Here is a 21143-nt window from a genome sequence, read left to right as displayed (position 1 = left end):
CTTCAAATTGTATAAAAACATACTCAAAAGACTGTTTTATTAAAAAGAAAAAATGAGCACAGCATTGTTACAGGTTAAAACAACAGGAAAACTCAATGACAGTTTGTTTAATCCAACATTAGCCTCCTCAGAGGACATAAAATCAGATTATAAAACACACTGTAATAGACAGACTTGAGTACTACACAAACTAGCAGTTTCTCAAGATAAAAAACAAAACAAAAACAAACAGACGCATGACATTTTCATTTTCTTCTTCTAACAGTATAAACACCCCTGTGAACTGTCAATATACCTGACATGGCAAGCTTTTCCTTTGTGAAAGTTGAGCTAAAAGATGAGAAGTATTTTATTTTCTCCACATTGTCTCATCTTCACTCACACAGGACTGCACTCACAGAGACAGCGAGACGTACTTCTGTTCACTCAAGTTAGTTGTAAATGAAGTTGAACCTATAAAAAGATAATTATTATTGTTATTTATTATTATAATTTTAAGTTGATTTTCACAATAAGGGCACTGCAATTTGTTTTGTCTTTTCCAAATTTGTTTCTATTAAAAGGAAACCTCTGGAGTTTTTAAGCAGTTTTGTTTTTGAGTGGGCCATAACAATATGCCAACAAAGGCAGGCAAGAAGACAAATACTAGCAAGTAAACAATACCAGATTTTAAAATACTCAAATGTTTAATGACGAAGGCTATGCATTCACCACATTTGTTTGATCTCAAGGATACACAATGAGTTTTGTAGAGTACCACTTAATGTAAACATACAAGAAAACTCCACAGGGCACCTTTAAGTTTTAGAGTTCATGCAGGAGTTTTGCTGGTGTCATTTCCTGCTCTGAGGAGTTACTTAAGCACCATCACTTGCAATATTGATTCATCTCTTTGTAATACAGTAAACCCTTTTGAGCAAATTTAAAGTCAAATACAAAATAAAAAAAAATCCCTGCACACCTGAATGTGTGACTGGTGCATCAGAGGGCTGAGCAACTTGAATAAAAGTGACAAACTCCTGCACACTGCTTTGCATGCTTGTTCATTTTAAGTACAATCTTTATCTGCAAATACTGTGTGTACAGGTATACGTCTCCTTTTGCCTCCTGGTTGGTATAAATAAGCTGTGGTGCAGTCTTCAGTGTTGTCCTCAGACACTTCAGAAGGATGGATACTATCTGAAAATGCTCTTAAGTAGTCTCTATATTCATTGTGCTTTCACTGTGTTAACGGGTGTTGATAAAATGTTTATTATGTTACAATTAGAAAAGTTACAGATACAGGTTTTGTCAGCAATTGAACATAACAGATCCTTGTTACAGACAATTCATGTAATGATATTTGATACCAGCCCTTCAATTTTTAATTTAGCCAGTGACAGTCAACAGAAAAAAAAAAAAAAAAAAAAAAAACAGGTGTTTCAGTTCAATTTCCGCTGCTTACACAATGACATAAACAATACCTGCTCAATAGCTGTGGTAGACTGGAAATGATTGGTCCATATCCAGGAGCGTTGTCATACAGTTCAAACAATGGTGCTGCCACCAGTTTATAGTTCTTGGGGACAGCAAACAGCGCTGTGGAAACATGAATCACAGGTTTCCAAACAAGAAGCAATGATACTATGGAACTTCTTACATGCGTGCCCTCTCCTTTTATTTATACCTCTGTCTACCATTTATTCTCTACTGCTAAACATCAATGCTGGAATCCAATAATTTCACAAGTTACATTTTGATATACTGACCTTTTTCCTGCAACTGAACCAAGAATAGCTTCTTGTGCTCCTTAGGTTTGGTGATGTGAGCTGGAATATATGGATACTGCAAGACAAACAACTTTAGATCAGTTCACACAAATATAAACTACATCTGCGCTGATTGACAACAGAGAATTCAGCCTGGGATTCAGAGTGCATTTTCACATTTCATTCTGTATTTATGAAGCAGAAACCGGCAGCCATTTGCAATAAGTTGTCATCAGTAACTGATGTGCTGCACTAATTTCTACTGTACAGTAACTCTACAAGTAAAAAACAGGCCACACCGAGTGGAGCATCGGAGAATGAAATTACACTACTTGTCAGACACAACAACAAAGTTTTTCCATTTTTTTTTTCCATCTTTGAGAATTTTACATATACCTCACATTAGTAATATTGTTAGTTATTAAGGTGTTAAGTATGTTTAAGTCTCAAAATCATATTCAAATCTCTAAATCATTGCATATTCATAAAAAAACATTTTAAACCACAGTGGCTTGCACACTTAGGGACAACAGATGCTGTTCAGAGGCTGCTAAAAACTTTTCAGTACCGATCTGTTAATGATACACTCTGCTTACAACTTAAATGTTATAAATAACATTATCTATTAAAAATGTTCCTTCAATTAATTAACTCCTCAAAACTTAATTGTCATCCGTGCGTACTAACCTGTGGAGGCTCAAAGTTGGGGCGCCACCAGTTGCCGATACAGTCGTCAATCACCCAGTCCTGTTTCACGCCGTCTTGCCGTCCGAGGATCTAACATCAAAACAAAAGTTAAAATACGTAAACTCCACAATAACTACAGCAAAAAGAAGCTTAAACTGTGCTGTGATGTAGCTACCTCAGTCATTAGACGTTTCAGACCCTCCACCTCATCTTCTCCAGGACTCAACTCTCCCCCGGGCCTGCAGGAGAGAAGCAAACTGTCAGACGACTGTTCAGTAAATAACACTTTCTGCTTCATACAGGACCCTTCCAACATCAACTACTCACAGTTTGAAGAAAGTGGTGCCCAACTGCAGCAGTAACACATGAGGCAGCCTGTGTTCATGGACAATGAGAACACCCTCCACTGTCCTCCGCATTCCCATTTTATCAAACTCTTCCCGCATCCGCTGGAACCGAGCAGCCACTGAACTGTCCTTCTCGTACAGAGGCTCCTTGGTGCCGAATGTGTAGTTGGTTAGAGGGTACCTGAAGTACAATTGCACACATAAAAAGTAATTAAGCATGAACAGAGATCTATCTATCTATCTATCTATCTATCTATCTATACATTATAATAATACAATTTTAATCTAGGACTGCAACAAACTTTTTTTCTCATTATTGATTAAACCACTGGTTACTTTTTTGGATGAAGAGATTGTTTTTTAAATCTATACATCAGAAAATAGTGAAATTTGCACATCACGATTTTCCAGAGCCCAAAAGAGTCTATGTACAATGTACAATGTAACGTAAATATGAAAAAAATGCGTATCACAAATTCCTCAAACCCACATTTGGTATATTATTATTTTTAAATTGCCAGTTTGGCCCGACCAACAGTCCAGAGGCCAAATATATTTAGTTTGATATAATAGACAAGGAAATATATAATCCCATTTGAGAAACTGAAAGTGTAGATTGTTATAAATTGAATGATAAGTTCTGTTCTATGATCAATAATCGTTAGTTGCAGCCCTATTTAAAAATGAAATGATATAGTTTTCTAAAATGATGTGACTATTGAGTGAAACAAACAATGAAAGTGTCCAACTAAAGACCTGCTTGGCCATTATTTTAACATCCCATACGGTATTTTGTCTCACATTTCCCACTGCTACTTTAGACTAATTTCTTGGAAAGCAACCACATCCAAGGCCAATACGAGGCCACATCATGGACACTGACGTTTTGTGTGAAACACATTGTTATATCTGAAGTGGTCATCATCTCCTGGTTCTCGCCGGTGTGCATCAAACACAATTAACGTTAGCTAATTGAGCTTTAGATTGATTTTGCCGTGGGTCGTTATCTTAACATTTAGAAAGTGATATCAGCTGCATTATTACTGATCTACATGAACTCACAGGTTGATGGTCCTCTCCAGTGTGAGCGGTTTAGCAGGCCCGCTCATGTATTTGTTCTCAAACTGAACGGAACCACGACGCGGCCAGCCGGTGGTCGAGCGATTGGGAGGCACGACCGACATCTCTAACGTTTGCAGGACGAGGCTGAATCCTCCTATAAATGTACCTCTGGTGGTAGTTGGTTCGTAACTCGCTGGACTATCTGAATATCAAAAGAAACTCTCAACACTTGTGTGGACAATCCACAACAATTTCTCTACCGTCGTTTCCCTCGGCCCTCCTCTTCCTGGTGATGAAGTGCGGTTTTTCTGGCCGATGTCCCCACCAGCGACACCTGCTGGTCTGGATGATGAACATCAGCGGGTTATTTAAAACCATCAATCTAAATGTATGTTCTTGTCTGTTGCACTACTTGCTTTTTATTTATTTATTTCCTTTTCATATGTTTAATTATGCACCAAAAACCAAGGCAAGTTCATTGTCATTGGAAACGTACTTGGCAATACATCTTATTCAGATTTTAAATTCACATGAGACTGCACTGCAAACAGCTGCTGGGTCAATGTTCTGGGATATCGTGAATCAAATGGCTTAAACACCTCTAAAACAAGGAATAAGGCAAAATAACTCACACAGCTGCAATAGTTTTCTGTTTTTGTGTATTAACCACACCTAAAATTGTTTACAGTCCCTTCTTCCAGCTGGCCTTTCATTTCCAGGATGTCGGTCTCATCAACGGGTAGGCTATGCATATACAAAAAAAAGGAGCCTACAAAAAAATCAGCGTTTATTCATCATCAGCTATACCTATGTTCAAGATCAAGATGTAGTGCATTGTTATGATTTCCACACTGTTTTTTATATAGACATTTTGCTCAAAAACACAAGTTAAATGTAAGAAACATTTATGAATGAGGCTAAATGAGGATCACTTTCATTATATCCTGTACTACAGGCAGGCCAGTTGTCTTCATAAGAAACGGGAAAAACACAGTAAAGCTTTTGAGTTTGTTGATATATATGTATATATATATATATTCTCTTATTTATAATTTGCAGCTGGCTATATATATATATATATATATATATATATATATATATATATATATATATATATATATATATATATATATATATATATATATATATATATATATATATAGGCCAGCTGCAAATTATAAATAAGAGAATTTGGTTTGGATAAAAATGTATTTCAGTTGTGAAAATATTGTTTTCTTTAATGACCTCCATTTCAGAATTTAGTTAAGGAAAGCTCTGCTGTGTAGGCAACATATCATTTACCCTGGGTGGCAGTTGGAGCACTGTATTTGAAGACTATCATAATGAGAGGTAATATAGGCTAACAAGTTACATTCTCTATTCCACTGATTCTATCCTTGATAACACTGCTGTGCTGTAATGTAAAACAAAATATGACTTTAGCATTAATTTGCCTTAAAAACTGCCTTACATTACATACTTTAATATTGTGCCTGATCTCTTTCAAATATATGAAATATAATAATAGTATTTTGACAATAATTTGATAAAAAACCTTAACTCAGGGTCTGCTTATTGGGCTTTTTCTAGAGCTTTCAACATTTCACAGCCCTTCTCAGCAGATGGACTTTGCTCAAGCTATTCTAAGACCATTGTTGAACAGAGACAATGATATAACCACAGCTATCTCCATGGGAACTGATGAAGACCATGGGCTCCAGAAAAAGAAAAAAGTATACCTTGAGTTTACATTTTCTTGTCAGAAAACATGAATTTGTTAGTAATTTATGTAGACACACAAAAAGCACAGGGAATGACTCAGTTAATTCAATATTCCATTTAATAGTCATAACTATGTCTCTTATCCATCTATTGTAAACATGGTGTATTTTACCACAGTAGTTGTCTTATGTTACATAATCATACGTGCAATGCAAAAATGCAAACAAAAGTTAAAAAAAGGACAAAGACACTGCTGGATTTGTTGGTTACAACACACAAGGGGATCTCAGTTCTTTGGTCCAGTGGCCCACCCTTTGTGGTGTGCTGCTGTAATGTGGTGGTCCCTGTAGGAAGTGCCATGGATCATTCCCTCCCCCCTCCCCCCTCCTTTACCCTTTACTGTGGCCTCTCCTGCCCCCGTCACAGTAGTTGGTCCCGTGTTTAGCAATTTCTTTATTTTTGATTTACTTATCAACCTCTTCTTGTTTTTGACCTTCCATCTCCCCCTTGTCGCTGCACAACTCATCATCTTTCCCTGATGCAGGTTCAGCCATTCTCACTTCTGATTTCATTGTGTCTAATTCAGGTTTAACACTTTCTTTCTGCACTTCTTTTATTATGACTTCACTGTCAGAAGTGAGAGTTGGTTTCTTGTTTTCATTCTCGCTCTTCTCCCCACCGTTGCCGACTTTCTTGCTTTCATCCATCTCAGTTTGCTCACTGTTTAGAACCATCGCAAGCTCCTCATCTGCTGTTGGGAGAGGAAAATAACACACCATTCAACATACTTGTTAGAGCAGAGAATTATATACAAGCATACAATACATACTCACAAAACTCAAACCTTACCTGTGCCCTTTTCTGCAGGCTCTACACTAGATCTTTCTTCAGGAGATGTCTGCAAATCATTGTCTTGGACTGGACGACCATTAGAGGGGTTTGGACTGGTCAAATGAGGAGAAGTAGCACTTGAGTTATCAATAGTTGGTGTGAGGGTAGTGCTGACGTTGTTAGTGTAAGGTGGGTCTGAGTCAGTCAAGAGTGGGGAGCAAATTGCAGCTGTGGTAGCTGAACTGGTGGTGGAAGTGGTATCTGCACGGTTTAAACTGGTGGTGGTGGTGGAAGTGGTGTCTGTTTCACTGGAAGAAGTGGAGGGAACAGATATATCAGCAGGGCCAGGGGTGGCTGGGTGAGTAATGATGGAAGCAGAGATAGAGTTCATGCAGTCGGTGGATGTTGGGCTTGTAGTGGTGGTAGAAGAGGTGGAGGTGGTGGGAGGAAGGGCAAAAGAGATTAGGGGGGATGAAGAAGTAATTGAGGTGACGGGTGAAACTGCAGTTGAAATGGTATCACTTGAGTAAGGAGGTGGAGATGTTGTTTTTGTGACTGATGAAGCTAAAGGTACAGAGCTAGTAGAGGTGACTGAAGTGGAATCATAACAAGCTTCAGTAACTGAATTAGCGGGGGCAGACAAGCCTGGTGGCACATCTGATATGCTGGTGGAGGGTGAAGAAGCTGTGGTGATGACCGAAATAGCTGCATCACCACCAGCAGCAGGAGTAGCGTCGATGGAGGGGACACCATTTGAATCTGGGAAAGTCGATTTAGTTGACAGATTTGTTGATGTTGTGGAAACCGAGCTTTCATTGCCGGGAGCGGAAACCGTTTCCGAGGTGGTAATGGAAGGCGTAGTTATTGTTGTTGCGTCGGAAGTGACAGAGAGGCTTGGAGTCATGGACTCAGAGAAAGTGGAAGTAACTAAAACAGTGGTGGGGGGCTCTGTGGGTGTAGTGGTGCTTGTGAAGGTTGTCAGAAAGGTGGAGTCATGGTCAGTGATAGTAGCATTAGCTTCAGTGATTGAAGGTTTGCTGTCGGTCTCTGTAACATTTGTGGATGGTGTAGTTGCTGCAGCGGGGTTAACAGAGTCAGCGCATATATCTGTGTCAGAGGGAGGTACAGTACTTGTAATATTGGTTGAGTCTGGGACTGAGTTTGAGATTGTCGGTACAGTAGCAGTGGTGGTAGTAGTGGGTGCAGGAGCAGCAGGGGTAGATGGAGCTGCAGTTGGACTCAGTTTAGTGGGCGTGTTTGTCTCCCCTTCCTGTATTTGGGCTAGCTCGTTCTCAGGTGTGTTGCGGCCAGATGTTGTGGGGGGTGAACCTGGCTTGATAAGGGGCTTTGGAAGCAAAGCGGGTTTCCCAGCTGACTCGTGTGCTGACACGCTGGGGCGAATTTGATGTCTTGTATCTAAAGAAATAATGAAATGTGAAAATGATTTAGCTTCTCATACACATTCTGTATAAGAAAGTGAATCAGTGCTTCCGTTTTACCTGATGATGCAGACATTGTTCGAGGTTTTGTGAAAGTAGGTGGTGGCTCAGGTTTACTGTCAATGATAGTACCTGAGACACAAAGATCATTTACAGAAGGAATTAATTCACTATTATGTCACTATTGTGGATGGAGAGCAGTCTTATCAGTCCAAAGATATATTAAATCTTTATAAAAGAGAAGTGAACCATGTTTAAAAAGTCTCTTCTTTTGATACAAATCCCTTAAGTTCAAAGATTATTTCTGCTTCATTAACACTAAGTGGGAGCAGAGAGGAGTTTAATCCTATTAAAAGAGATAAAGGGACATACCTTCAGATTCTGCTTTTTTCATCTCTCCCTCCTGATTCTACAAGAATAAAAGAGGCATTTAAACACTTCTGAAGACTCCTACAGTGTACATATGTAAATTCAGACATACAAATTCACACACCTGTGTCTCCCCTGGCTGGACTTTGGAAACTCCTATACGTTGAAGCATGAGATGGAGTTTCTGTTCAAAACTATGTTGGCCTTCAAATTGTTTCTGAAATCAGCAACAGCAGAGTAGTGAGCACTTTAAAAATAAAAGAAAAACTTATCTACTCATCTAAATGTATATATGACTTAAACTCAACTAACACTCACCTTTGAAGTGTTTCTGGCATTAGTAGTCCCTGCTGTGGCCGATCCAGACAGCAAAATGAGAGACTGGGACTTCCCTTCTCTGAGAGCTCGGCGGGGAGGCACAGTTTCACCCCTCAGCGGAGCACCAGGTGTCTCCTGAACAGCTGACTCTCCAGTAACAGCACTCGGATGTTCTTTCATTTTCTCCTTTTCATTTTCCTTGTCGTGTTCCTTGACTTTGTCCTTGTCTTTTTCTTTCTCAGCTCTGGCGACCTCCCTGAGCGGGCGAATGAGATCAGCGATGGAGGCCTTTTTGGGTCGTCCCTCCTGGCTTGTTTCTGATTTCAGACCTCTTCTCTTTTTGAGTGTAAAGAAATCTCCGAGCTTCCTTCTGAGTGTTTTCGTCGGGGGTGGACAAGGGACAGAGCTGGCAGGAGCCACTTCATGCACTGTGATAGATTCCTCATCTTGCTTATTCCTAAGGGATAATATACTGTATATCAAACCAATACTGTGTGCATTCAGTTCTATTGTATAAGTTTATTAAATCAGTATTATTAGTATGTATAGATTAGCTAAATATCAAGGAACTATGAAGAGGCAAATCAGGCAGATGTTGATACTCACAGTGTATCAGTAGGAAGTACTCTCTTAGTAAAGAACTCTTCAACTCCTTCATCAACTCTCCCCATGAGCTCAAGGACTTTATTGTCACTCTCAATTATCGTCTCCTAATTACCATACACATACACAGAGAAACATTTCACACCAAAGATCAAACAAACTGATGTTGAAGAGCAACTTGTATCATATGTAACTTTACATTACATAACCCTCACCTATGAAAAGCCCACACACTCTGGCACTACTGTTTCTTCTGCCTCTATAGGTGTATTTTGGTTTGAATCTCTCATCTAGTCATGCTACAAACCAGCCTCCTGAGAGTCAGTTGCTCAGTAACGTACAATGGGGGGCGTCACTGAGTTTTACATGCAGAATGAAAGCAAGATAACTCATTTTGCCAATGTGTAGGTAATGCGATATCAAAATTGCAGTGTTGCATCACCCTGATCATATTAACATCTGTAGCCACAAGTAGCAATAAAAACCAGGAGGTTGACTGCAGAACACAAATTTAGCAGAAGTCACCGTTACATGATATCCTGTCAGGGGAATTGCTTGAATTTGGTCTCCCCGGACATTGGCTCCAAGGGAGTGAATGTCTACAGCCTAATGGCTCTGTGACAACATGATCAGCTCGGTAAAAAATGGAGCTGATAACACACATTTGGATACAATCCCATGTAAAAATCAAAACAGCAGTAGTATTTTTCAGTGAGAGAAAGAGAAGACATTCATACCAAACTACCACTCGCACTCATACATAGTCGTCATGCTCTTACACGCAGAAAATACCAAGTGTGGGTTCATCAAACAGCCGGTGACCGGTACAATGGGACAGCCTTATTCAAGCAGGGACCAGGCATCTTTTATAGCACTCCCCCTCAATCCTTCCCTTCCCCCTGCCTCTCCCCTCTGTACCCTATTACATCTCTCCTCTCTCCCTCCCTTCCATTTTCTCTCATCACACACAACACCTTTTCTCTCACACTCCATCTTAAAAAAAACTCTCTGATCCTCCTTCACAGTACCTGTGGTCTGCTGGGACGATAGTTCAGTTTTTGTCGGTGAGGTCTCGGTCTGCTCTGGGTGTAGTGCCTGAGCGCTGGTCCGCCCAACGGCAGCTCCATTGGGGAGACACGGCACGCTGTTGCCGTGGAGCTCTGTTGCCGTGGCTCTGTTGCTGAGGCACCGTTGCTAAGAGCACGAGCAGCAGCAGTATGTAATGCCTCCACTGAGGTGGGAGGGGCCAGGCTGGCTAGACTGACAGATTTGACAACAGAACCTCGCCTTTTCTCTGCCCCCTCCCCTCCGAGAGGAAAACCATGAGAAAAAGATGGTGATATAATAAGAAGAGAACGCTAGATGTAGGAATAAAGTGACCACACTGACATTTGTTAGGCCTACATCCCTGCATCCTAGCCTATGACAGGGACATACATATGAGTATATACTGCAATGGAAACAGCTGAAATGAACAAAATGTTCTATTGGTTATGTAAGAAATTAATAATTTATTTTATATGCGGAAAAGATGCTCAGAAGTGCTGTAATTCAAAGCAAGATGTCTCACCAATACAGGAAAATGTCCCAAATAGTCCTGGAGGATTATTCATCTTGATTATGAGCTGTAAGACTTGGTCAGAACCCATGAAATAAGACAGACACTGACACACCCACAAGCACCAATCTCTGTGTATCTTATAATACTAATTCCCCTGTGTAGGGAGTTTCATGGGAATTGTGTTTAAATATTTGATATTCAAACCAGGCAACTCAATTCCCAGTTTGAAACACTTTGATATAAATGTATTATTTACACTGGTTTCAAGGGAAGATTAGAAAATGATTTATATCATTCAACATTGATTTATGACTGTAATAGTTTTACTAACTGGCCAAATCCGCACAATTTCTCGATGAGGATCATATTTATTTTATCTCTGTTTCTTCAGGTACTGAAAGGCCTGTCTCCCATCTGAGCAGTTAACTAACCAGAAATAAATTGTTTTGCACTTATGAACCCATGTCAGATTTTCCATGTGGAGTAATATGACATCAGCTATTTTAGTGCTAGGGTGCAGATGTAATAGACTAGGTTATTGTAACTAAGATACAATATATATATATATATATATATATATATATATATATATATATATATATATATATATATATATATATATATATATATATATATATATATATATATATATATATATATAATATTATTGCTTCTCAGAGCAGGTCTTAACAAATACTAAGTTTCTCAAGTTGGATCACAATGACAATGAGTTTTTTGTTGTTGAACAGTGAGCTAACAAAAGATCAAATAAAATGTTAAGACCAGATGAGATTACAATGTTGTTTAAATGAGCAGTTTAACTTTAGAAGCTCTCTGTCCAGATATCACCAGGGGGATGATATGCAACAAAAGAGCCCAGTCAGACTTGAACCAGGGATGGTGAGATTAATGGTGAGCACTGTTAAACTCCTAAACCACACTGGCCTAACATTTATTTTCAATGTTGCATAGGCTATTTCTATATTTAACCTGTTCAACCAAAATTACCAAACAGCAGATCTGGAGCCATGAATTAGTCTAGCAAGAAAAATTGATAACACTGTACAGAGAGTGTGAAGGCCCAGCAGCTCATTTCGCTTTCCAAGCAGTTTAATCTAGCCATGATAATATTAGGATTTGGGACAGTAGGCCTATCAATTTTTTTTTTATGCCCAGTTGGTAACCGAATATCACTAATACAGTCATTATTTGGATGTAAAAATGCCACCTTCAATCTACACTATGATAACCTTTAAATGATATATTCAAATCCTTGAGGATGGTGTGTAGCCTACAATCACGACTTTCTGTGTTGTGAGGCCCGCCCTACACATACACTCATACTGCCCTCTTGTGACTTATTTTATGAATTGCTTTAATTCACAAAATTACTTGTAACCTCGATTTAAATGCGACTAGACGTTGTTGGAGGTCTAGTCACTCTATCACGCAATATTGATCTGCATTCCTTGTCCTAAAAGTAATCGATAATCTCTCGATTCTATCGATAATAGTCATTTTCCGGTCGACGCGCCCAGGGCCCACGGCTGAATTCAAATCTGGCGCCCATCACCCAGCCACAGTTCGACCACTCCCCTTTACTCCCTCGAGTCCTGCGTTTGCGCAGCCGCGTTAGGTCTTAAGGGCCGCCATTTTGTGTTAGGCCCACTCTTCCTAAGCGGGAGAAAACTATTAGGCCGGCGCTCAGCACGTACGGACGTTCACACAGGGACTGAAGAGCAACCAGATACACCGAACATCCAACTGAATATAACGGGGGGGAAGGAGCATTCGGGAGTAAGTGAAGCCGCTACTTTTCCTCTAACACGGAAACGTTTTTGTAGGAGCCGTCGCCGGCCTCTAGGTGTCACGGTAGGGCTTACCGACCAGGCGGCTGGCGGGGGGTGTTTGTCTCCCTCTATCGTTATCCAAAACGCACTAAATCTGTCTATAAACGGTAACTCCATGTCTCAATTTAGCATTTTACTTTTCGGCTTATATTTTGCGGTATTTGCACAGGGGTGGTTGTATGTATTGGTACTTCTGTTTTAACTTTGTTTAGGCCTGACGTCCATCTTATCGTGCCCTTTGTTTCCTGTTTTCAGACGTAACGTTACTCGCGCCTCCCGAGTTAACTAACACGAGTTGATGTTTTAGTAACGTTAGTTTGTATCGTTTTAGCAATGTATCATTTTGCGACTGATAACGATAAGTAAGTTAAGCGTTCTTACAATAGACAAACGCGTGACACCGAAGTATCGATTGATTGATCGACTGTTATCATTGCCTAATCAACACAGGAAGACGTAGTCACTTTTCAAAAGTTGTCCTCACTGTTGGACAATACTACCTTGGTAGTATGATAAACCTAACACGTTTGCTTCTTCACAACAAATTGCTCACTTAAGTTTTACTCTAAGCTCCAGGTACTACTTTATCTGACTCAGTCTATCTACCCAGTCAGCCAGATGTGCAGTGAGATCTTTTTTTATATTAAACTCATACCAGGATGTCCTTCTTTATATGCATCTAAGTGTATTATGTGACATGCTATATATAAAAATGCTCCCTATGGTAGAAGTATGGTCTATATATGGCACTTTTTAGCAACCCAGTTCATTATATAACACTTAACTATTTCAGTTTATTTTTCTATCCCTACAGAAAATAAATGGGGGGGGCGTTATTTAGTTAGTTTTGATGCTCACATTGACTTTACATTCATTGAGCCTAGGTGGTGCCTAAAACTGCTTGGGTGCTGAGCCTAAGCCTTATAATGTAGGGAACCCTGCTATCACAAGGACTTGTAGTCAGTGTTTATTCCATGATTTATTCTGTATGTTTTTATAAATGCAAACTAATCGGTGCCCCTCTGATCTATTGAAGGGTCAGGTCATCAAAATAACACACTTGCCCCTAGTGGAGTTTTTGAAATATCCACCGCTAGTACTCTTACCACCCAAATAGCCTAGAGGTGAAAGGAAATTCATTTAACTTGTTGAGCTCGCCGCATTTGAAAAACTGGACTACAAAAGTCCTGGTTACTCAGTAAAAATCCACTCCGTGTACAGTTGTCCAATTTACCATGTAGAAACAATTGCATGTGTAAGTGTTTTTCACTTTTTGATACATGTCTTCTCTATTAAGGGTGTTAGTTGGGCCATCACCATGGAGGGTGAGGTTGTTTCCATGGAGACCACTCAGACTGCTGCCCTGGCTCCCGAAGGAAAGGTCCTGCCAGAGGGTGGCGAGGCTTTAATACAAGGGGCAGTCATAACTACACAGGGGGAGGTGGCTGACAACATGGAGATGATGGTGATGGACGCTCTGGATCCGACTCTGCTGCAAATGAAGACCGAGGTGTTGGAGGGCGGCGGCACAATGACTGTTACTGGTGGAGACGAGGGTCAGATCATCACGCTACAGGTTGGTTAGCACACATGTTAAGCAATAAAGTTGATTCTAATCTAATGTTGGATTATCAGTAACTGGCCTTGTTGTAAAATGTTGTGTGATCAAGTTGAAAAGGTGCTTTCTTCTATGTAGGTGGTGAATATGGAGGAGCAGACAGGAGCTGCATTAGGTCTTGGTCAGCTTCAGCTGGTGCATGTACCTGTCACAACGGCAACTGTAGAGGGGCTCCAGGCCACCTATGTTGATGCATCAACTGCTAACAAGGACACAGATCCGGTTATCTGTCACACTCTTCCTTTGCCTGAGGGATTCCAGGTGGGAAATAACTCTGGGCTACTGTGAAATAAGATTGGCCCTTTTTAGTTATGATCAACTTGGCACACTCAGTGAACTCCTTTTGTTGAGTCTGGTCACAATAAGATGCATTTGTAATGTTTTCTTTTAGGTGGTAAAAGTGGGTGCCAATGGTGAGGTAGAGACTGTAGAGCAGGAGGAGCTTCAGGCAGCCCACGAGGAGCTTCAAGTGGTGAGGGGAGAGGTGGAGGAGGAGGAGGAAGAGGCAGCAGAAGTAGAAGACACCGTGCCTCAGCAAGAACAGCCAGAATGGTCCAAGGACCCAGACTACCAGCCCATCACTAGTATCCGTAGTAGGGGGAAGAAAGGAAAGAAGAGCCGTCTGCGCTACGGAGAGGGCGATCGTGACATGGATGTTTCGGTGTATGACTTTGAAGAAGAGCAGCAGGAGGGGCTGCTGTCAGAAGTGAATGCTGAGAAGGTTGTGGGCAACATGAAGCCACCAAAGCCCACCAAAATCAAGAAAAAAGGTCTTTTATTTTGTTTCTTTAGAAATCTCAACATGATGCTGGAAAAAGACTCCTTTTTAGATTGTGGTTTGGCTATGTGAGGTTCTCTTTATAATACTAAAATGGTGTGTCCAGGTGTAAAGAAGACTTTCCAGTGTGAGTTGTGTAGCTACACCTGTCCAAGGCGCTCCAACCTGGACAGACACATGAAGAGCCACACAGATGAGAGACCACATAAATGTCACTTATGTGGACGGGCCTTTCGAACTGTCACACTGCTGAGAAACCACCTCAATACACACACAGGTAATGCAAAAACTAATACTTCCACTTGTTAAATGTTTTTGCTACAGTTTGTTATAATTCAGATAAATCGGTACGTTAAGACTTTAAACTTTGGCAAGCTGGAGAATTCACTTGGATTTAGTTATTTCTCCCATAATTTCTTTACTTTCATCCATGCTTCCATTGTGTGCTTCATGTTACTTTTAGATAACTCAGAAGTAGAATATTTTGTCAATAAATCTTGGCGGTGTTCCTTCATTCTCACTTCCTTCCATTTCTTTAGGCACTAGGCCGCATAAATGCACAGATTGTGACATGGCATTTGTGACCAGCGGTGAGTTGGTGCGTCATCGTCGCTACAAACACACACACGAGAAGCCCTTCAAGTGCTCAATGTGTGACTATTGCAGCGTGGAGGCAAGTTACTCACATGTTGATCTGTGTTAAGTACTTATCTGTAATTTATACCCAGGGATAAGCTCTTATTTTAATTTGTCTGTCTTTATTTTTTATTTTTGTAGGTCAGTAAGTTGAAAAGGCACATCCGCTCTCATACAGGGGAGCGACCTTTCCAGTGCAGTCTGTGCAGCTATGCTAGCAGAGACACTTACAAGCTGAAGAGACACATGAGGACACATTCAGGTAACATACAGTACTTGCACCATCTATTGGCCGAAAGAAGGGTTACTCCCAGTTTGAGAAGAGTACTGTACCTTGCTTACTAAATTCTCTCCTCTTTGGTGCAGGTGAAAAGCCATACGAGTGCTACATCTGCCATGCACGTTTCACACAGAGTGGCACCATGAAGATGCATATTCTGCAGAAACACACAGAGAACGTAGCAAAGTTTCACTGCCCACACTGTGATACTGTCATCGCACGCAAGAGTGACCTTGGTAAGTTATGTGCTGCCATTTTACTTAAAACTAAATGTGATCAGATGCAGAAAATAAAGCAGGTGAAGTGCTTGGAAGGCTAGTTTTTATATCCTCAATTATGTAAACGTGCCAGTCCCAATCATTGTAATCTTTTGGTGTGTAAATATAATCATTGTAGAGAGAGGAATCTGACAAATGTGTACTGGATTGGAAGGCTTCAGAAGCGTTTCTTAATTTATATAATGGGCCAAAGTAACATTTATCAAGCAGATTTTCATATCTTTACTGTTTCTGTTCTAGGTGTTCACTTGCGGAAGCAGCACTCATTTATTGAGAAGGGAAAGAAATGTCGTTACTGTGATGCTGTGTTTCATGAGCGATACGCTCTCATCCAACACCAGAAGACCCATAAGAATGAGAAACGCTTCCGCTGTGAACAGTGTGACTACTGCTGCAGACAAGTGCGTGTGTGGGAAAATGAAAACCTTAGGCCGTGTTATTTTTATTGCTTATATAGCATTTGTAATATTCTAAATTACTATTTTTCTCTAACCTATTTCCTCCATGCCACATGGTAATGACTATTTTTCTCTAACCCATTTCCTCCATAGGAACGGCACATGGTAATGCACAAACGTACACATACGGGGGAGAAGCCGTTTGCCTGCAGCCAGTGTGATAAAACATTTAGGCAGAAGCAGCTTCTGGACATGCACTACAAGCGCTACCATGATCCCAACTTTGTCCCCACTGCCTTTGTATGCGGCAAGTGTAACAAGACATTCACTCGCAGGGTAAGACTGAGCTCTGAAATTTAGCACACAAATGCACCTGTTTTTGTGGGGTTTTTTTTTTCCAATAGTATGTCATTAAGTTGTGATGGTTATGTGTGGTCCTCAGAACACAATGCTGCGTCACTCTGAGAACTGCACGGGCGAGGTTATAGAAGAAGAAGAAAATGGAACTCCCGCACCCAAAAAGGCTCGTCGGGGCAGGAAGAGGAAGATGCAGGCCAGGAAGGACGATAGTGATGACACAGGTATTTTATACGTTGCAAATCTCAGTTATTCTGTGAAGCAGTCCCTCAATTGGACATCAGAATATGCAATTACATTTGTTCAGAATAGGCCAAAAGGGCACACTTATCATTTAACCTAGCTGTAAAAAGTTGTCATGGTCAACAACTAAGTCTGCAAAAAATGTTTTGGCCTATCATCAGTCTTGATAACATAACACAGTTTGAGTTAGTGAGGATTGTACAGGACAGGCCCGTGTATTGCAATGATTTGGCACACAAAACCCAACCAGGACAACATTCAGCATATATTGTAGTGGTGGTTCTAGTCGGCAAATGTGCTGATGTCAAAATCTAATATCTGCATGATGTCCTTACTCATTCATCTGTAGCGGATGAACTGGATGAGGTAGAGGAAGAAGAGGGGCTAAGTGAGATTGAGGTGGAACAGGCCCCACCAGTTGTCCCTATCCCAGCCCCTGTGGGGCCACCAGTCAAGAGGAAACGTGGACGGCCCCCGAAGAGCAAACTAGACAGTAAGTGTTGGACTAAAATACTTTTTGGGAATGTTTTTTAACCGTGTTTCCGAGCCTACAAAGTAAGATTTGATAGCTGCTAATGGACTGTGTCTGATCACAATATGTAGTTAAAATATCAAATCGTTAGCATTTCCTTTTTTATAAATCAATTTAACACTGTAAAGTGTATTTATATATTATAGTATTAGAATCTAACCTGAAACTCTTAACAGCGGCTGCTATCATCCGTGTGGAGGACGAGGCCACCGGAGAGGTGGATGACATAATTGTGAAGAAAGAAGTTGGAGCCGATGACCTGGAGGACGGCAACGATGAGGCTGCAGAGGAGGTGGTGGTCGGTGGAGGGAATCCAACCATCCAGCTGGAGGAGATGCCCCAGGAAGAGGGGACAGCACCGGAGGTGCAGCAGTCTGAGGCCCCACCGAACGGAGACCTCACTCCTGAGATGATCCTCAGCATGATGGACCGGTGATGGATGGGAGGGTCAAACCTGTAAACACACCCAGACCCCTCATAACATCTTCATTTTAATTTCTTGGCATTTAGAATTACAAACACTTGCATCCAGCACAGAAAAAACATCACTGTTGTAATTTAAGATTTGTTTTTTAATCATGTATTGATAAAAAGTTAGATGAGTTAAAAACATTTTTAATAAGGATTTACCTACCCAAAAAAAATGCATAAACTTTTTATCTTTTCCTTTTTTGTTTTACTTGTTTATACGCCTGTGTGACATTGAGTAAAAGTTGTAAGTAGATAGCAATGCACCCATAATGTGGACTTTACTTTATTGTCATAATTCCAGTCAATATTAATCTCCTCACCGAAGAGCATCATGTACCTCTCGGTTTAGAAGAGAAAACTGTTTTCCGTCACATTTGGAGATGAAAATTGGCTTTTTCGCTTCAACTTTTTAGAGCAGCAGAAGATTGCAAAGAAATGTACATTTAGGTTCAAGATGGACACCTCATCAAAAATGTCATACGATTGCAAAAAACAGAGGTAACTTTCAGAAAGATATTGCCGTTAATCACAGCCACAATATTAATTTTTGGCTTCTTTTTCTGTGGTAAGTAATTCCCTTTTTAAGCCCATTCTAGTTTTTAAAAGCTTAAGACTGCTTATCTTGATGCTTTTCTTGCTACTGTAACACCCCTAGATGACTTATATGTGCTAAACAGTGTCACAAAGTGCAAGAAAAGAATGTTTTGCTCCCTTTTGTAGCCATTCCACTTTGGGTTGATGTTTTAATTTTGTACCATTTGGCAATGCGGCGTAGCAGCTTGAATGGCATTTTAATAACTTGTGTGGCAGACGAGAACAGATGACTGTACAACCAATAAAAGTAGAGGTTAAGACTGATGTTTTCAATAGTTTTTTTTGTAGCTGTAATCTCAATCATGGATCTATAAAATCAGTCTGGTTCTGAACGTGTAAAGCCCCAAGTAACTGGCTAGAAACATTGTTTATCAACATTCGCTGAGAAACAACTGAGTGCTAACACAAATGTCTGTATTTTGCTTGCAAATCTATTTTATTAAATGGACAACTTTATATTAAGATTGTCACTCGTTTGTATGTCTAAAGAACGGACAAGACACCAGTGGGCTTGTCTTGACTACTCTATTCTTCACTATGATGACATTTTCATTTTATTCTCATTTGGCTTTAACTGGGATTTGACTAAAATCCCAAACTAACATTTTTACCTGAGGATTGAGTGAGTGCTGCTTTTGCAGTCACATTGTGCATCTATTTTACATGACCAAGGGCTGTGGTGGTTTTTATCCACTGTAAAGTCAATCCAAAGTTATGCAGCCCTCCACGAGAAAGCTGGCAAGCCCTGGTTTCATGTAGAAAATTCTCTGCTGTGGCATTGGCACTTTGGCTCCAATTTGACTGATACCAATAGGCAGTAGCATGATGCCAAAAAAAAAAAATACTAACTTTTTTTGCATGAGACATGTCCCATGAATTCGTATCATGTGAGAAGTTTTGGTACTAAATGCCATCACTGGTATTCCATAATACTTTCCCATATTTCTTAGGTTTCTATTCTCTAGTGCTGTCACTTATATCAACAATATCGAACAACTGCTTCAGTGCCAAAGAGAAGATGGGTTCTATGCCTCAAATGATACTTGAATTAAGGACCTCTTTATTTTAACTAGTTGTTTCCAAAGACCAATCCCCATTAGCTGCCATGCATTCGACACCGCAGCTTCACAGGCTTCTGTTAAAAGAAATGTCACCATAATTCCATCCATAAGTAGTTAGCTAGCTAACACAATGACACAATGTATGACTATTTTAGTCATGAGCTCATACACGTTCTGTAAAACCTCTAAAAGCAAAAATCATATCAAATGTGGGACCCTGGGACGAAATCGTGTCAAAAGAGGGTCTGTGGTCTAGTTTGCGTTAGTTTAGGGGTCCTTGACGTGAAAAGTTTGGGAACCACAGATCTAGCTAGCTGTTACGCTAGCTAAATGACCAACGCGGCAAGAAATGGACCGTTAGACGGATTCGAAACTTTTTACCGTTAGGTAACGTCAATCAAGTTAGCGTTAATATAACTTTCGTTAGTTAGCTAGCTAGTTAGTTAGCTAGTGATAGTGGCAGGATACCTTTCTATAGCACTAACACTGTTGAAACTTCGTTTACCCGTCGGTAGCAGTATTCTCTCTTTCCAGTTTTTCCATCGTCTAACGTTACCTATTTAACGTTAACCTTACCCTCACTTTGAATTAACACACAGTTTAGTTTTGGCCGGCAGTGGGCAGTTATTTTAATCTGGAAGATTAATAGCATCTCTGTTGGTTTTGTCGGCTGCTACGTCCTGTTTTGAAGGAAATCTGGAGGAAAAAGCGCCACATGCTGTCCTTCATCGCCGCCCCATCCCCGGCTCGTTAAACTCGGACAAACTGCTGCTGCTCTTGATAGATTTAACTTAACTGCTACGTTAAAATTGAACCTACACGTTTTACTGGGAGACGGCTGTGGTTGTGGTTGACGTTGACACTTTCTCCTTCGGAAACTCCTCATGTCTGTTTTTTTTCCCCGTTGGATTCACAGTGGCGTCGCCAGCGAAGCACAAGCAGCAACGGAGAAAACAGTGACAGACTGAGGGACATCCTTGTTGCCACAGCAACTAGCCGAAACATGATTTCCGGTTGGAGGAGTGACTCTTCAAAATAAAACAAGTGCTCTCATTTTATGTTGCTCTTTGGGATGAATTTACATAGAAGTGTAATGGTCCAAACTATGTTTTCACGTACATAATCTACTACATTGCTGGATTCTAGGTTTCTAATTAACAGCAAGCCTAGAGAGTCTGTCACAGCAAGACTGTTCTGAGTATTGGAAAAGCTCCCATATTGATATTTGGTTTAGCTATCTAATACATGTTGTATGTCATCAGTGGTGTATGTACAATATGGCTTGTTGCAACATTTGTTCCATCAGAGATGTGGTTGGGGTTTTCTGAACATTTATGAGAATGAAAGTCCACAAATTGGC

At 40.4% G+C, this 21143-nt stretch overlaps 3 protein-coding genes and 1 long non-coding RNA gene across 10 annotated transcripts; 2 read left to right on the top strand and 2 right to left on the bottom strand.

The window, feature by feature from the left end:
* Positions 1–7: 7 nt before the first annotated feature.
* Positions 8–4175, bottom strand: nudt21 (nudix hydrolase 21). Of its 2 annotated transcripts, XM_028583011.1 has the most exons (7): positions 3845–4175; positions 2763–2963; positions 2611–2674; positions 2436–2525; positions 1749–1824; positions 1464–1578; positions 8–453 (listed from the first exon to the last, which is right to left on the bottom strand). In XM_028583011.1, the coding sequence occupies exons 1-7, from the start codon at positions 3964–3966 to the stop codon at positions 432–434; spliced, it is 690 nt and encodes a 229-aa protein (XP_028438812.1). In that variant the 5' UTR covers positions 3967–4175; the 3' UTR covers positions 8–431. The 2 variants fall into 2 exon arrangements, with proteins under 2 accessions (XP_028438812.1, XP_028438802.1); XM_028583001.1 differs by lacking the exon at positions 8–453 and having other exon boundaries at positions 1228–1578.
* LOC114558785 (uncharacterized) lies at positions 3742–5188 on the top strand. The gene is made up of 3 exons (XR_003692985.1): positions 3742–4232; positions 4533–4583; positions 5101–5188. It is a non-coding gene; the product is annotated as an uncharacterized LOC114558785 (long non-coding RNA).
* A 474-nt stretch (positions 5189–5662) lies between these two features.
* LOC114558738 (serine-rich adhesin for platelets) lies at positions 5663–20747 on the bottom strand. Of its 5 annotated transcripts, XM_028582952.1 has the most exons (10): positions 20603–20747; positions 17818–18111; positions 15903–16006; positions 9130–9233; positions 8524–8980; positions 8330–8422; positions 8209–8245; positions 7897–7968; positions 6416–7813; positions 5663–6317 (listed from the first exon to the last, which is right to left on the bottom strand). In XM_028582952.1, the coding sequence occupies exons 3-10, from the start codon at positions 15945–15947 to the stop codon at positions 6031–6033; spliced, it is 2493 nt and encodes an 830-aa protein (XP_028438753.1). In that variant the 5' UTR covers positions 15948–16006; positions 17818–18111; positions 20603–20747; the 3' UTR covers positions 5663–6030. The 5 variants fall into 5 exon arrangements, with proteins under 5 accessions (XP_028438753.1, XP_028438771.1, XP_028438736.1 ...); XM_028582970.1 differs by lacking the exon at positions 15903–16006; XM_028582935.1 differs by lacking the exons at positions 17818–18111; positions 20603–20747 and adding an exon at positions 10155–10320 and having other exon boundaries at positions 15903–15929.
* Positions 12267–19178, top strand: LOC114558760 (transcriptional repressor CTCF). 2 transcript variants are annotated; one of them, XM_028582990.1, is made up of 13 exons: positions 12267–12484; positions 13835–14113; positions 14234–14416; positions 14547–14925; positions 15040–15210; positions 15473–15606; positions 15711–15831; positions 15936–16085; positions 16368–16528; positions 16679–16861; positions 16968–17106; positions 17475–17618; positions 17834–19178. In XM_028582990.1, exons 2-13 carry the CDS (start codon positions 13856–13858, stop codon positions 18091–18093), a joined length of 2283 nt encoding a protein of 760 aa, XP_028438791.1. In that variant the 5' UTR covers positions 12267–12484; positions 13835–13855; the 3' UTR covers positions 18094–19178. The 2 variants fall into 2 exon arrangements, with proteins under 2 accessions (XP_028438791.1, XP_028438784.1); XM_028582983.1 differs by lacking the exon at positions 12267–12484 and adding an exon at positions 12552–12644.
* Positions 20748–21143: the final 396 nt, after the last annotated feature.

This window comes from Perca flavescens, chromosome 1, assembly GCF_004354835.1.
Source record: "Perca flavescens isolate YP-PL-M2 chromosome 1, PFLA_1.0, whole genome shotgun sequence".
Classification (NCBI taxonomy): domain Eukaryota; kingdom Metazoa; phylum Chordata; class Actinopteri; order Perciformes; family Percidae; genus Perca; species Perca flavescens.
Note: the sequence above shows the minus strand (reverse complement) of the source record. Positions and strands in the feature narration are given on the sequence as shown.

Excerpts from the sequence above, each read along its gene's own strand:
- nudt21 (XM_028583001.1), bottom strand. The coding sequence starts at position 3,966 with ATGTCGGTCGTGCCTCCCAATCGCTCGACCACCGGCTGGCCGCGTCGT. Across the intron at positions 2,675-2,762 it reads GGCACCACTTTCTTCAAACT|GCCCGGGGGAGAGTTGAGTC; the intron begins GTGAGTAGTTGA and ends TCTCTCCTGCAG. Across the intron at positions 1,825-2,435 it reads CCAACTTTGAGCCTCCACAG|TATCCATATATTCCAGCTCA; the intron begins GTTAGTACGCAC and ends TTTGTCTTGCAG.
- LOC114558738 (XM_028582935.1), bottom strand. The coding sequence starts at position 10,253 with ATGGAGCTGCCGTTGGGCGGACCAGCGCTCAGGCACTACACCCAGAGC. Across the intron at positions 8,981-9,129 it reads GTACTTCCTACTGATACACT|GAATAAGCAAGATGAGGAAT; the intron begins GTGAGTATCAAC and ends ATTATCCCTTAG. Across the intron at positions 8,246-8,329 it reads TCCAGCCAGGGGAGACACAG|AATCAGGAGGGAGAGATGAA; the intron begins GTGTGTGAATTT and ends TTATTCTTGTAG.
- LOC114558760 (XM_028582990.1), top strand. The coding sequence starts at position 13,856 with ATGGAGGGTGAGGTTGTTTCCATGGAGACCACTCAGACTGCTGCCCTG. Across the intron at positions 15,211-15,472 it reads CCACCTCAATACACACACAG|GCACTAGGCCGCATAAATGC; the intron begins GTAATGCAAAAA and ends CCATTTCTTTAG. Across the intron at positions 17,619-17,833 it reads CCCGAAGAGCAAACTAGACA|CGGCTGCTATCATCCGTGTG; the intron begins GTAAGTGTTGGA and ends AACTCTTAACAG.